The sequence below is a fragment of the Hipposideros armiger genome, unplaced genomic scaffold, assembly GCF_001890085.2.
Source record: "Hipposideros armiger isolate ML-2016 unplaced genomic scaffold, ASM189008v1 scaffold_48, whole genome shotgun sequence".
Classification (NCBI taxonomy): domain Eukaryota; kingdom Metazoa; phylum Chordata; class Mammalia; order Chiroptera; family Hipposideridae; genus Hipposideros; species Hipposideros armiger.
The window spans coordinates 1,578,711-1,591,054 of NW_017731398.1; the positions used below are offsets into that span (position 1 = coordinate 1,578,711).

General features: G+C 47.4%; 1 protein-coding gene across 1 annotated transcript in view; it reads left to right on the top strand.

The window, feature by feature from the left end:
- PDE8A (phosphodiesterase 8A) overlaps nucleotides 1–12,344 on the top strand; it is a 104,343-nt gene that overhangs the window by 65,606 nt on the left and 26,393 nt on the right. Inside the window, exons 5-10 of the mRNA XM_019640173.1 lie at nucleotides 506–560; nucleotides 1,553–1,641; nucleotides 3,767–3,845; nucleotides 5,309–5,446; nucleotides 10,582–10,664; nucleotides 12,267–12,318. Coding sequence (XP_019495718.1) covers nucleotides 506–560; nucleotides 1,553–1,641; nucleotides 3,767–3,845; nucleotides 5,309–5,446; nucleotides 10,582–10,664; nucleotides 12,267–12,318 — 496 coding nt within the window. The remainder of the gene's footprint in view (nucleotides 1–505; nucleotides 561–1,552; nucleotides 1,642–3,766; nucleotides 3,846–5,308; nucleotides 5,447–10,581; nucleotides 10,665–12,266; nucleotides 12,319–12,344) is intronic.

Below are 12,344 nucleotides of genomic sequence, written 5' to 3' on the forward strand. Positions count from 1 at the left end.
GTGTGTAGCCAGCAGCCAGCATGAGCGGCCAGCAGCCGCAGTGAGTGGCCGTCCAGAAGCCGGCGACTGATCTGCCTTGCCCGGGAAGAGCACAATGATGATGCCAACTTGGGCCAGTGAAGCAACATCCTCCACAACTAGACTGAAGAGCAAAGGGACAGCAACTTGTCTGTCCCCTTTCCCCCAATTCCCCAGCACTGTTCCCATCCCCCCAATTCCCCAATAAAAATCTTAAAAAAAAAATGTTGCCATATCAAATAGATGAAAAGATGATTCCTGTATTTTGGCTGTTAGTGTAACCTCTGTACTTCAGGTATTAACATATGCTGCCAAAAAGCTACATGTGAAACTAAAACAGAAACTATTTTTAACTTTATACTTTTGATGTGTATATTACTCTAATTCATGGAAAAGTACTTATTACATGGTATTACATAAATGAGTGAATAAGGAGGTGAGATGTAATTGATAAAACTGCCTGACCATTTGCTATGTCCTTTTGAAGGGCGGACAGAGAAGAGTCATCTGTAATGCCCCTTATTGCTGCTGGCTTTACTCGGGTAGGTACCCACTTCTTTGTTATGCAACTATAATTCAGCAGGGGAAAGTATTATATCTCAGTTCAGAACCAGCCAAGGTTTTGAATTAACTTGAAGAAAAAAATTGCTGGCCTTGTGCTGTATTACATTTCGGTTTAACTTTATAGCCTCGTCATCTAATAATCTACAAGCCCTCACTTTCTTAGTCTCTCAAAACCATGCCTGCTAAAGTCATCTAAACATAATCAAATCTCCTTTAATGCACACACATTAAATGTTATACCATAGGATGTATTGTTAGAATGCCTCCTCGTATACGTGCAACCTTAAAACCAGTTCAGGGACTCTCGAACTAGGACAATACAAACATGGCTCCCTTCTCCCCACCCCCAGCTCCAGTCTGTTGGTCTCTTCTGAGCCAAAAGTCTGAAGGCTTTGGTCAGCTGGTTGCCAGTGAGCCTTGGGAATCATGGTGGAGAGAACCTATGTACAGCGGACCCTTGCGGAGATTTGTAGTTCAAGTTTATATCAATGGAGTAGTCAAGAAACCTCAAGCCATGAATCTAGTTTAATGGGTTCTGGAAGGTAGTACTCTCAGGTACCTGCAGGAACCAATACAGACCCTCCCAGAGGAAAACCCTTCACCTTTGGCCTCAGAGAATTGCTGCAAACACTTGTTCAAGGGCAGCATACAGCACTTAGTCACAGCTGCCAGTCCACGGGAGACCAGGCGTGGTGGAGACAGACCCGCCCACTCCTCACACTAGAATTATCGGACGTGAATTTAAAGGAATTACACTTATTATATATAAAGAAATAAATGACAAGACAAGCTTGGAAATATCTGCAAGGAACAGGAAACTATAAAAAGTGACACAGCACATTTTGAAGCAGAAGATAATAGAATTTTGAGAAATGAACACAGATAAATGAAAATGTTAAAACTTTTTATGGATAGATGATAATTTAAAGATGCACGTTCGCTTACCCACCAAGTCCCTTTCTGTTCACAGAGGTATGTGGAAAACCCCAGCCTCATGGCCTGTTATAATGAGCTGCTCCAGCTGGAGTGTGGAGAGGTGCGGTCGCAGCTGAAACTCAGGTAATTCTGCCTCCTCTGGAGAGCAGTCCCCCCCCCCCCGCCCCGAGGACTTGGTCGTGGATGGCTGTCTTTTGGGGGTAACGACCTCCTGCTAAAATGGGGTAGGGTGGTGGGCTGGCTCCTCTCCTTGTATGGACTTTCAGAGTCTGTCTGGGTGTCTAACAGATGGTCTTGTTAGTAACTGAAGACTCAGATTTAAAGATTGGGCTTCAAAATAATAGTAAGTGAAAAAGCAGGGTACAAAGTATAAATACTGAGTTACCTGTTTTGTTTTGTAAAAATACTTTTAATATACTCACCCACCCAACCTATTAACATTAGAGAGAACCATATCTCTGGTAGGTGACTTTTTTTCCTTTACAATAAGCACTTTGTCATTTGCTCTTGATAAACAGTTTTTTGTTTTCTTTTTAAGTGAAATGAGTGGAAACCTAGTTCCTTGTTGAACAAGAAAAGTAGAAAAATTAGTAAATTTATAAGAGGTTGACAGAAAAAGGAAGTCAGCCACTCTGTTCCCGTAGGTTTCTTCCTTGGGTGGCCTTCGTTCTTCACATTTCCCTTCCCAGGGATCAGAAAGGATGGAATCATAAGCCCAAGGCAGGGAGAGGGGTCAGAATTTGGTGTTCAGATTAGTGGGAAGCAGCACAGGGCTGTGCGTGCAGGGAAGAAGAGCATGTCACGGACGGCGTGAAAGGAGCGGGAGGTGGCGGAGATGGCTGGAGGCCAGGAGGGCTCCAGAGGAACCGTGCCGTGGGCCTGCTCCATTCTTCACCAGGTACCCAGTAGCCTGGCTTCTGTCCTCCCCCTGGGAATCAGGCTACCATCCCCTCAGAGTGGAGTAGAATCATGGATGCAGGAGGTGAGGGTAGAGTCGATTTGGTCCAAACAAGATGCAGACACTGAGCCCCGGGAGGTTAACTGACTTACACCCAAGATCTCACAAAAGCAGGCGGCAAAGGTGGTCCTTCAGGGTGTAACCCACGTTTTTGAAACAGCAACCATTGTTCCGCCTACATCCCTAAATCTAACTGTAACCTCTGACCTTTTCCTCCTGAATACCTGAGTTTAGTGAACTGAGCATCACCTACCCAGAGGTCCCAGACGGAAACACCCGTGTCTCATTCACTCCTCCCCAACTCCGGTCACTCACCAAGTCCTATTGGTTTTGCTTCATAAGATCTGTGGACTATGCCCACTCGCCTTCCTCTAATTTAGGCCACTGTCGTCTCTCACCTGGATTATGAAACTGTCATTCTCCCTACATCTAGCCTTGACTTCTCCTTGTCCATTTTCCGCACCTCAGTAACACATAACTCCACTTGGGGTTTGTTCTGCAACTACCCTCCCCACTGCCTTTGAGATGAATCCCAGACTCTAAACTGCGGCCTATGTGGCTCTCCAGGGTCTGCCCACTGCTTACCCCTCCGTCCTCATCTGTTAACACGCCCTGCTTTGCTCCCTCTGCACCAGCTGACAGCCAAAGGCGGATGCCCATTAGAAAGGGGGCTGGGAAAATATGAAGGGAAGGGGAACTGGGGAAGAAATTTGGGAGAAAGAAAGTATTTTCAAACATGAAGGCCATGGGAGAATGCTCTCGACACAAGGCTGAGTGAAGAAAGGGGACAAAGCTTGTCATCCTGATAACCCCAACTTTGTGAAGAGCTTAAGATAATAGCTACAAATTATTGCCTCCTCTCTACTAGCCTCTCTGTGGGCTCCTTGGCTGTATTCTCTCATTTAGTCCTCACCAGGACTCTTCAGATGGTGGGTGAGAAGGGAGGCTCCAGGAGGCTGTCTGGTGCCTGGGATCGCCCAGCCGGTGACGGGCTGTGATTTTATCTCTGGCGTGTGCTCCACGCTCGCTGGTCCACTGCATCTCAGGCTGGAAGGAAAGGCGCCAGCTTGTGCCTGGTCTTGGTCCCCAGTAGCAGTGTCGCAGGAGGTGTTTATTTCTTTCTTGAGCTCTTAAATATTCCCTCCCTTCTTTTTTTTGAATTAGCATTTGTTACCTTTATAATCAGACCAAAAACTTTAAATAAGTTAATGTAATACCCTGAGACTGCATCAGATTTTGTAGTATTTACATTAATCAATTCTTTTTTTTCTATTTTCCCCACCCATAAAGGGCTTGTAACTCAATATTCACTGCATTAGAGAAAAGTCAAGAAGCAATTGAAATTATAAGTGAAGACCACATCATACAGGTTTGTTATTTTGGAAATTTTGTCATTCTGGATTTATGGTTTTATTCTCATTTTTAGGATTGAACCCCTCCAATATGATTTTTTTTTATGTTCAAGAGACCAGTTTTTCCATAGGGGATTCTTAGAACAAAATCTATAAAATATGTAATTTAAAATAAGTTCCATATAGGTAAGAAAAGGTACTGATAATTACTTAAGGAACTAGAAAACATTCTGTAGAAATACCACATTTGCATTGATTATTTCTCACATTTTTGTTGAAAGACATTTATCGAGTGGGATTATCACTGGGTGGGGGTGGGGGTGGGGGCATTGCAACAGGGGAAGGCCCTGACCACAAGGTCTGCGAGCTCTCACCTTTCTCACTGTGTCTGAAGATAGCTTACACCTATAGAAATTTACTGGGAACTACTCAAAATCTCAAAAATAACCTCATAATTACCGAGCACATTATCCGTTATTAGCAAAGCGGGTTCCCATCAGTGACTGAAGATAACAGGGCTTGTATTTTGAGATAGCATCAAAAGAGAAATGTTCCTCTGGTCTGAGAACAGCTCCACTGTGATTTAGAACGCCCCATCCCTCACTTAGATCTGACGTGTAATGTTGGCATTCAGGAGCTGGTGCCCTGAGAAGCACAGGGGCCAGTGGTGGGGGCACAGGCTGGGTGTCAGACCGGCCTCGGCCCTTTCCTGGCTGAGTGTCTTTGGGCAAGTTACTTAATCTGTGTGAATGTGCTCTCTCATCTGACAACAACCTACCTTTCGTAGGGACATTCTGAGGACTGAATGAGTGAATGTGCATAAAGCGCTTACTGCAGTAGCTATTAAACAGTATCACATAATGTTCAGTCATCCTTATTTATTTATTACTATTATTAGCACTGCACAGCTTTCCCACACATTTTCTTAAGTCTTCTAGTCCTATTTGAAATTTGACCGTAAAGTCTTCCATTTACAAACACTTCCTGGCTCATAGCCTGCTTCCCAAACACATTATTCATTTGCATCCCATGAGAGAGGCAAGATAAGTGCCTCCTTCCCATTAAACAGATGCGCAGACTGAGACTTGGAGAGGTTAAGGGGCTTGCAGAGTAGAACCTGGATGCTTCAGGTCCCGGCCTGGTGCCTTTCCCACTATTGTAATCCAAACAGCCCTTCTATGGCAGCTCTGGGCCTGTCTCCACATGGCTTCTTTCCTCTGCTGGCGTCTCAGTGGGGTGGGAGTGGGAGGCATGCTGCCCGCCCTGGAGCTTCAGAGCTTGGCAGAAAGTCAGCCAGGTGGCACTGGCAGAGGGTCCTTCAGGATGTGTGCTACTGCGGCTTCAGAGCTACTCTGGTGAGCTCCAGGCTCCTGAGCTTTTGGGGGGAAACGGTTGTGGCTTAGGTTGAATACGCTTGATTGTCCTTTTTTCACAATTTCTTTTAACTCACTTGATGTTTTTTTCTTTTGTCTCCCTCCAGTATGCAAATCCTGCATTTGAAACAACAATGGGCTACGAGTCAGGTGAATTAATAGGGAAGGAGTTAGCAGAAGTGCCTATAAATGAAAAAAAGGCTGATTTGCTCGATACTATAAACTCGTGCATCAGGATGGGCAAGGTGAGTGAGCGGGCAGAACCTTTCTTACTGTCACATAACGAGGAGGGAAGGCAGGAGCCTTGGCGTCACTGAGCATTGCACATACGTGCTGGGTAATCTCAGCCTCACTCTTCCCAGCACAGCAGAAATGCAGTGGTGTTTGCCTTGTCATTCCCGTTTTGCAGATGAGGAAACTGAGGCCAAGAAAGTACATCATCTGATTAGCCAGTAAGCAGAGTAACTTTAGTTGACACTTAAAGTCATTGTTGTCGTCTTGTCCTAAGCAAGTTGGTCTTTCTAGTACTGACCTTCTTAGTGGTGGGTGTGGTCCACATGGTTCTGGGTAAAGGATTTTCTGTGGGGTGACACTTGCTCAGAACACGTCTGAGCCCAGAAGTTCTTTGAGCCTAGTTCATTCGTTCAGCATTTAAAAAAAATGCCTCCTATATGCCAGGTACTTTGCTGGATTCTGGTAGAGAAAGAAAAACATGCTGGAAAGCCCTGCCTTAGAGAACTCGTGCTCCAGGGTGCCAGACACACAGATAAGAGGAATTGTTGGTCAGTAATGTGAGAAGCCACGTCATCAGGGTGCTCAAGGGCAGACAACTGCAGGCTCAGTCAGAAAGGTTATTTCTCTCTCTGAGCAGTGGCTTCTGACAGCACCTCATGTTACTAGGTTTGAAAATATGAGAAGGAAAAGGCTATTGCTTTTCATAGTCATCCTGTCTTTTTTGCTGAGTTTATTTTAGTTTTTGGAAGTTGGGTAGGGACTATTAATGCAATTATTCAAAATGTTTTGAGGAATTGGGGGCCTGCTTTCCTGCCCACTGTGGAGGCCCCAGTGGAAGTAATGCCTTGTTCCCTGTGACCTGTGTCCAGTGCTATCCCGTGGCACAAAAGAGCCATCTGGTAAAGGGGCAGGAGCGCCATGCAAAGCTTATCCCCCACATGCTTGGGCCCCTAGAAGACACCGGGAGTGGGCGCAGGTCCCTTTCACATAAGAGTGTCTGCAATGAGAACAGGAAGGAACAGGCCAGCTGCAAGGGCCCAGCGATGCACCGCCAGGGAAGCAACAGAGGTGGGCCCTGCTCGAATCCTAGTTTACTTTCCACTTTTCTGTCAGAGATACTGATCTCTTACTAGAGAGTGGAGGGCCCCCTGGGAAGAGAGAAATGAAGCCAAGGTGGATGCAGTGACCCTCAGCTCTCAGGCTCCCTGCCTGGGCTGAGAGGGGTGTCCTCAGAAGGCGGGGGTAGGGCAGTCATTGTGCAAGGCAGCACCTTGAGGTGGCGTTCCTGTGGCCTTCCCAGTCTGGGCGTTTGGGGCCCATGCTGCCAAGGGGTCAGCCAGCGGTTTTGTTGTGAAGTCATCCTGGCGTGAGCCAGAGACAGTGGCCCTCATGCACCTTGATCTGATAATCCTTCCGTTGAGGCATCCATCTCTTTCTCCCTGGGAAGGGCACAGAGAGACAGAGCAGGGACACACAGCAGGTCAGCGGCGGCCCTGGGATCCACCCAGATCTGGTGAACAGCGCCTCACACTCGAACAGCAGGAGACCTATTCCCTAAACCTTTGTTGATTGTGAGCAGAGCAGGTGAAAGACTGTCACATGTTCAGCCTCCATGCTGCTTTATTTCAAAAAGCAGCCTGGTGATTTGTTTTGTGTGTTCAGAGCTCTTGGGGGAAAGCAGCCATTTGTCCTTTGTCAGTAACCTGGGGTTCATTGGTGACACTGCAGCAAGACAGGCCACCTAGCTGGGCCATTTTTTGAGGGACAGGAATGTATGGCCTTTCTAATGAAGCCTCCCTCCGAGAAGAAGGGCCCTGGGCGATGGTGGTACCGGGGTCAGTGGGGGCAGTTCAGGCAGGAACCGGAATGGAGGCTTAGGAAGCAGTTCGATGACGGGGTGGGGCTTTGAACTGTCAGAATCTAGGGCTGCCAATCAGTTGGGTGTTCTCGGGGGCAGAGAAGAAATTCTGATGATGTTCAAGCAGAGACTATTTCAAATACCTCTCTCCACAAACCCCCTCTGCCCATTGTTCTCAGGCAATGGCTTCTCTTTGGGGTCAAGTTGATACTATTAGGTACCTTGGTTCTCAGCCCCACACTGTGGCTCCCTTGCACCCCTCCATGTATACTTCTTGACCCTTCCCCCTTTCCTTCTTCCCCAAGATTTCCCTGTTGGGCTCTAGCGCCAGCTCTCATCATCTCAGATACTTGGGCCTTATTACATTGCTTTTCTCTTTAGAAATTTTGAATTTTTTTCCCTCGGAAATTGTGCCTCATAGGCTCTGAATAAATGTTGGCTGCTCGGCTGCCTGCCTGGGACGAGGACGAATGGCTGCAGAGCCCTTTAGCTTTTCTCAGCTTTTGCCTCCTGAGCCCCTGTGACTCCTCTGCTTTCCTTCCCCACCAGCTCCCCTCTTCTCCGACCCTTGTTCTGTGTATGTGCTCCCAGTTCACTTGTCCTCCCAGAGCTCTTGTCCCCTGCCGTGGTCCTCAGACGGCTCCTTTGTCACTGAGGCACATTTCCTGCCCTGCGTAGATGTCTCACACCTCTCTGGTTTTAGCCCCAGCCTCTTTTCCAAGGTCTGGTTCACCATGCCACCGTCCTGTGGAAATGAACTTGCCTAACAATGATTTTCCCTCATCTCCATTCACAGAAGACTGGCCGTTGCAGCCCCTGCTGTGTCTGCTTGTGCACCTTCTCCCAGTTGCCTGGGCTTTGATTCGGGGATGGCTCTGGCTCCTCTCCACCCTTTAGTCTCCTCCCGCAAATCCATCACCAGGCCTTGGTGTCTCCTAAGCCCTGCCTTTGGCCACGGCCTGGCCCTGACCTTGCCCAGGGCCTTCTGTCCACACCCTGAGGTCATGGTGACTGAACCCAGCCAGGTCTCCCTGTCCCGTGACCCACCACGTCCGGCGAGTCCACCCAACACTACTGAGCGATTTGTCTGACCAAGTCATCATTTTGACCACATCACTCCCTCACAATGGAGCTTAAACCTCTTAGCCGAGCCACCAGGATCCTGGGGTCTCACCTCGGCCTACCTTTTGCACTCAGTAAACAGAAGCGCCAAGTGCTCCTTGACTGTCTGCCACATGCAGGCACTGTCTGGCCCTGTGGATGGGATGCCAGGTGACGATGGTCTAATTCCTGAGACGATGGGCACAGAGAAGGGACTATCTCAATAGTCAGAAAAGCCCAGCGTGGTGTTTGGCTTGCCTGGAGCAGCAGGGAGGCGCATGCCGTAGTACTCGGGAGCTCGGCCCGGAAAGGGGCCTGTGTGAAACCACGCGTGTCGGGACAGGCCATTTATCGAATGTTTGCCACGTGTCAGGACTTTGCTTAGCACTTTTTGTGTGTGTGTATCACCAGATAGAATCTTCCTAACAGCATTCGAAGGCAGTACTTTGTTATTCTTAGGAGCTAAAACTTATCTGTTTATGATAGGTCAATGTTTATTTTTGATAAGAAATACGATCTATGACACGTAAATATTTTTTATTTTCATTGATGGCTGGAAAACTTACAGGCAACTCTGCTCTCCAAGCAAAGTCACTGCTAAGTTGTCCTGCTGTGTTAACTGGACTGTTCAGCTTTGGCTGATGTGGCCTCTTACACCCGGCTTGGGATCTGGCAGCCTCCCACGTCTATTCAGAAAGGATTGGAGGAGAAAAACCTGAATATGTTTTTTAAAGTGCTGATTATTGGTCTCCCATATTTCTCCCTCTTTTTTTTTTTTAATCTAACAGCTCTATTGAGAGAGAATTCACATACCGCACCATTTACCCTTTTAAAATATACAGTTCAGTGGTGTTTGGTATGTTTACAGAGCTTTGCAGCTATCACCACAGTCGGCTTCCCCTGCTCCTCTTGATGGTGAGCTTCAGAAGGGACGCAGGCCTGCCTGCCGTTGCCCCCGGAGGTGGATATGTATCATGGAGGACTGGCTGCATTCCTGCCTCAGCGTCCCTGCTCACTCCTTGCCTGTTTCCAGCACAGGCCATATCCCCTCAGAACTGAGTGAACGGTGCCCTCACCTCCCTTCTGCTCCAGGGCAAGCGAGCACCGCGTTGGGCTCTCCGGCTATTTTTTCACTCAGTCCTTTTCTGGTGCCCATTGTGTTCAGACGTATACCAGGGAGCGTCAGTAACCTTTGCTCGGTCAGAGTCTTGGTTTCTCCTGGATCCACTTTCCCAGAGCAATCTGATGATGAGATTTTATCATTGGCCTTTGCAGGCAGGTCGCCCCGGCCCAAGCACAGAAGATTGTGGGACTGACCTTGTATAAGAGCCTGGGTGGGAGATTTGAGCTAAGACACCAAGGCTGCCATGGTGGGCATTCTGCCTGGGTCAGCTCTAGGTCCTGAGAGACTCTGGAAGGTCAAGAAGGTTATGGAACACCCTGGAAGTTTCGTGTCCTACAGTGGGTTTTAGGGAATATTCTAGCTTAAGGACCCTTGGTGACTCTTGGAGGAATTCAAAACCTTGTGGGTGGTAACAAACCAGCTCTATCCCAGTCTTTTCCCGCCATCCCTGCAGCCCCTGTTCTCCCACTGCAGTCGAGTCCCACACACACTGCTCTCCCAGACTGCAGCTCTGTTCTGAGAGAATCCTGAATTCTGTCTGCCCTGAGAGCACGACTAATGTAATCGCAGCCCTGGCTTATAAGGTCTCACCTATTTGTTGTACCTGAGCCCAGTCCTAGCTGTTACCTCATCATCCCCACCCTACCAGCAGAGGGACCAAAACCCATCCCAGAGGGTGGCAGCGGCCCACTTTGCTAGCTGCCTGGTTCTGATTCTCCCCCTCCGGAATGCAGCCATGTCCCCCGCTCCCCCACCTAACCCCCCACTGCAGCTCGTAGGAGGAGCCTGTGTGCTGAACCAAGGGAGTGCTCTTCACTCATGGGCCACTGAAAACATGTGACCATTTAGACTGTGGTGACCTGGCTTTTGTCAGCAGCCCAGGAGGAGATGCACTTGGGAGGTTGAGGAAGAATTGTCAGATTACTCAAAATTGTATTTGTGGTTGGGATCATTTTTATCCTAATTGCCTTAACAATGGTAAATGAATCGGAACCTGGAGTGGAAGTATTCTTGGGTTGATGTTTTGAACACAAAGTATAATGATGCTTACATTCCATTTATAGGAGTGGCAAGGAATTTACTATGCCCAAAATGGAGATAACGTACAACAAAATGTGAAGATAATACCTGTCACTGGACAGGGAGGGTAAGTGGAAAAAACAAGTTCTCTGGTCAGTGTACCATGTTTGGCTTATTGTAAAATGTGCTTTGAATACTTGAGTAAGTTAAGAACTGCATGCAGAAATTTGAAAGACTTGTAACAGGTCAGGTGTCACCCAAGAGTGGCCTTCCACAGTGGCTTCCCCATTGCTGCAGCCTGATCCTCTAGCTGGCAACCCAGAGCCACCAGACTCTGGACGCTTTTGCTTATGCTGCACAGACACACAGGGGACTAATGTATTTAAATCAGAATGTCACTTTATTAAGCTGTGCGATAAGCACACTGGCTGATGAACTCCCCACATTTGAAAGATTCCTATTTAATTTGACAGCCTATGTGCTATTGCTGCATAGACCTATCAAATTAGATACGAGTATTTTAAATGCTACCATCTGCAGAAACTCATATAAAACAGATGTGACTGCAGATTGGAAACCAGTGTATACAGTGAGCCTAAAAATCTCCTGTGGTTTGTTTTAGAATCTATCTCAAATAATATGAACAGTGGGAAATTATGAATATGAATTATAGAACACCCAACAATAAAATGTGCAAGCATTAGAAATGATCATAGAAAAATAAGTTACAAGGAAAAACGCTTATGATAAGTGTGAAAATGAAAATGTAAAATCCTATCTAGTGCATGATCTCAATCACAGAGATGGAAGAAGGTAAAACGGATAGGAGGCTGTGTGGCGATGGTGGTTCTGACAGCTGCTGCTGTGTGTGGAGACCTCCCTCCCTGAGCAGTCCCAGTGCCAGAGCCACGTCACTTCATTTCATCCTAACCACAGCCCTGTGCTGGTGGCACTGTGACCATCTCCATTTCCAGATGAGGAAACTGAGGCGAGGTTTCTGGCCCCAGGTCTGGCTGCCAGCGCTTGGCAGAGCTGGCTGAGACCTCTGTGTGACTGCACGGCCCACGTGCTCCGTCACCAGACTTGGCTGCCAGTTGGTGGTTGCCTCAGGGAGCTGGGTCTGTGTGGGCTCTCTGTTCTGATTCTTTGCCTTTTTATATCCTTTCCGAAACTTTTTTGTGTGATAAGTATATAGGGATTTGATTATTGAGGGGGAAAACTGAAAAAAAGTTGTAGGGACAATAAGTGAGGAGTCAGCAGCTTCTGAGATAAGCCCCGTTGCTTTGGCTCCGCTAACCGCTAACCGAGGGGCCCAGCGTGGCCTCTGGCTGTTTCCGTGAATGAAATGACTGAGCAGATGGCGCAGAGGAACGGGAAGAAGAGCATCAGTAGCAGGGTCGGGAAAATGCATACACATTAAGGAATTGCAGGCTTTTGGGTGGCTAACATGCAGCACTTCTTTTAAACATAGGTCTTTTTTGTTCTATGTTGGGATGACTTAGAAGAATTTTGTTGTTTTTACTGGAGTCTACTTCTTTCTGACAGAAACACCAAAGGGTGTTTGTAGACGCTTGTTTATTGGTGGCCTTGGCCACGAACCATAGATGCTTTTCTCAGAGCACTTTGTGTATTGTGGAAGAGAGATGCTCTCTTCATAATGAAAAAGTAGCTACGTAGCCATCCGAATAGAGAGCCGGGAGAGAAATAATGCATTGTTTTCTACTTGCAGAAAAATTAGACACTATGTGTCCATTATCAGAGTGTGCAGTGGCAACAATAAGGTATGTAAGGAGAACCCTGGGAACCC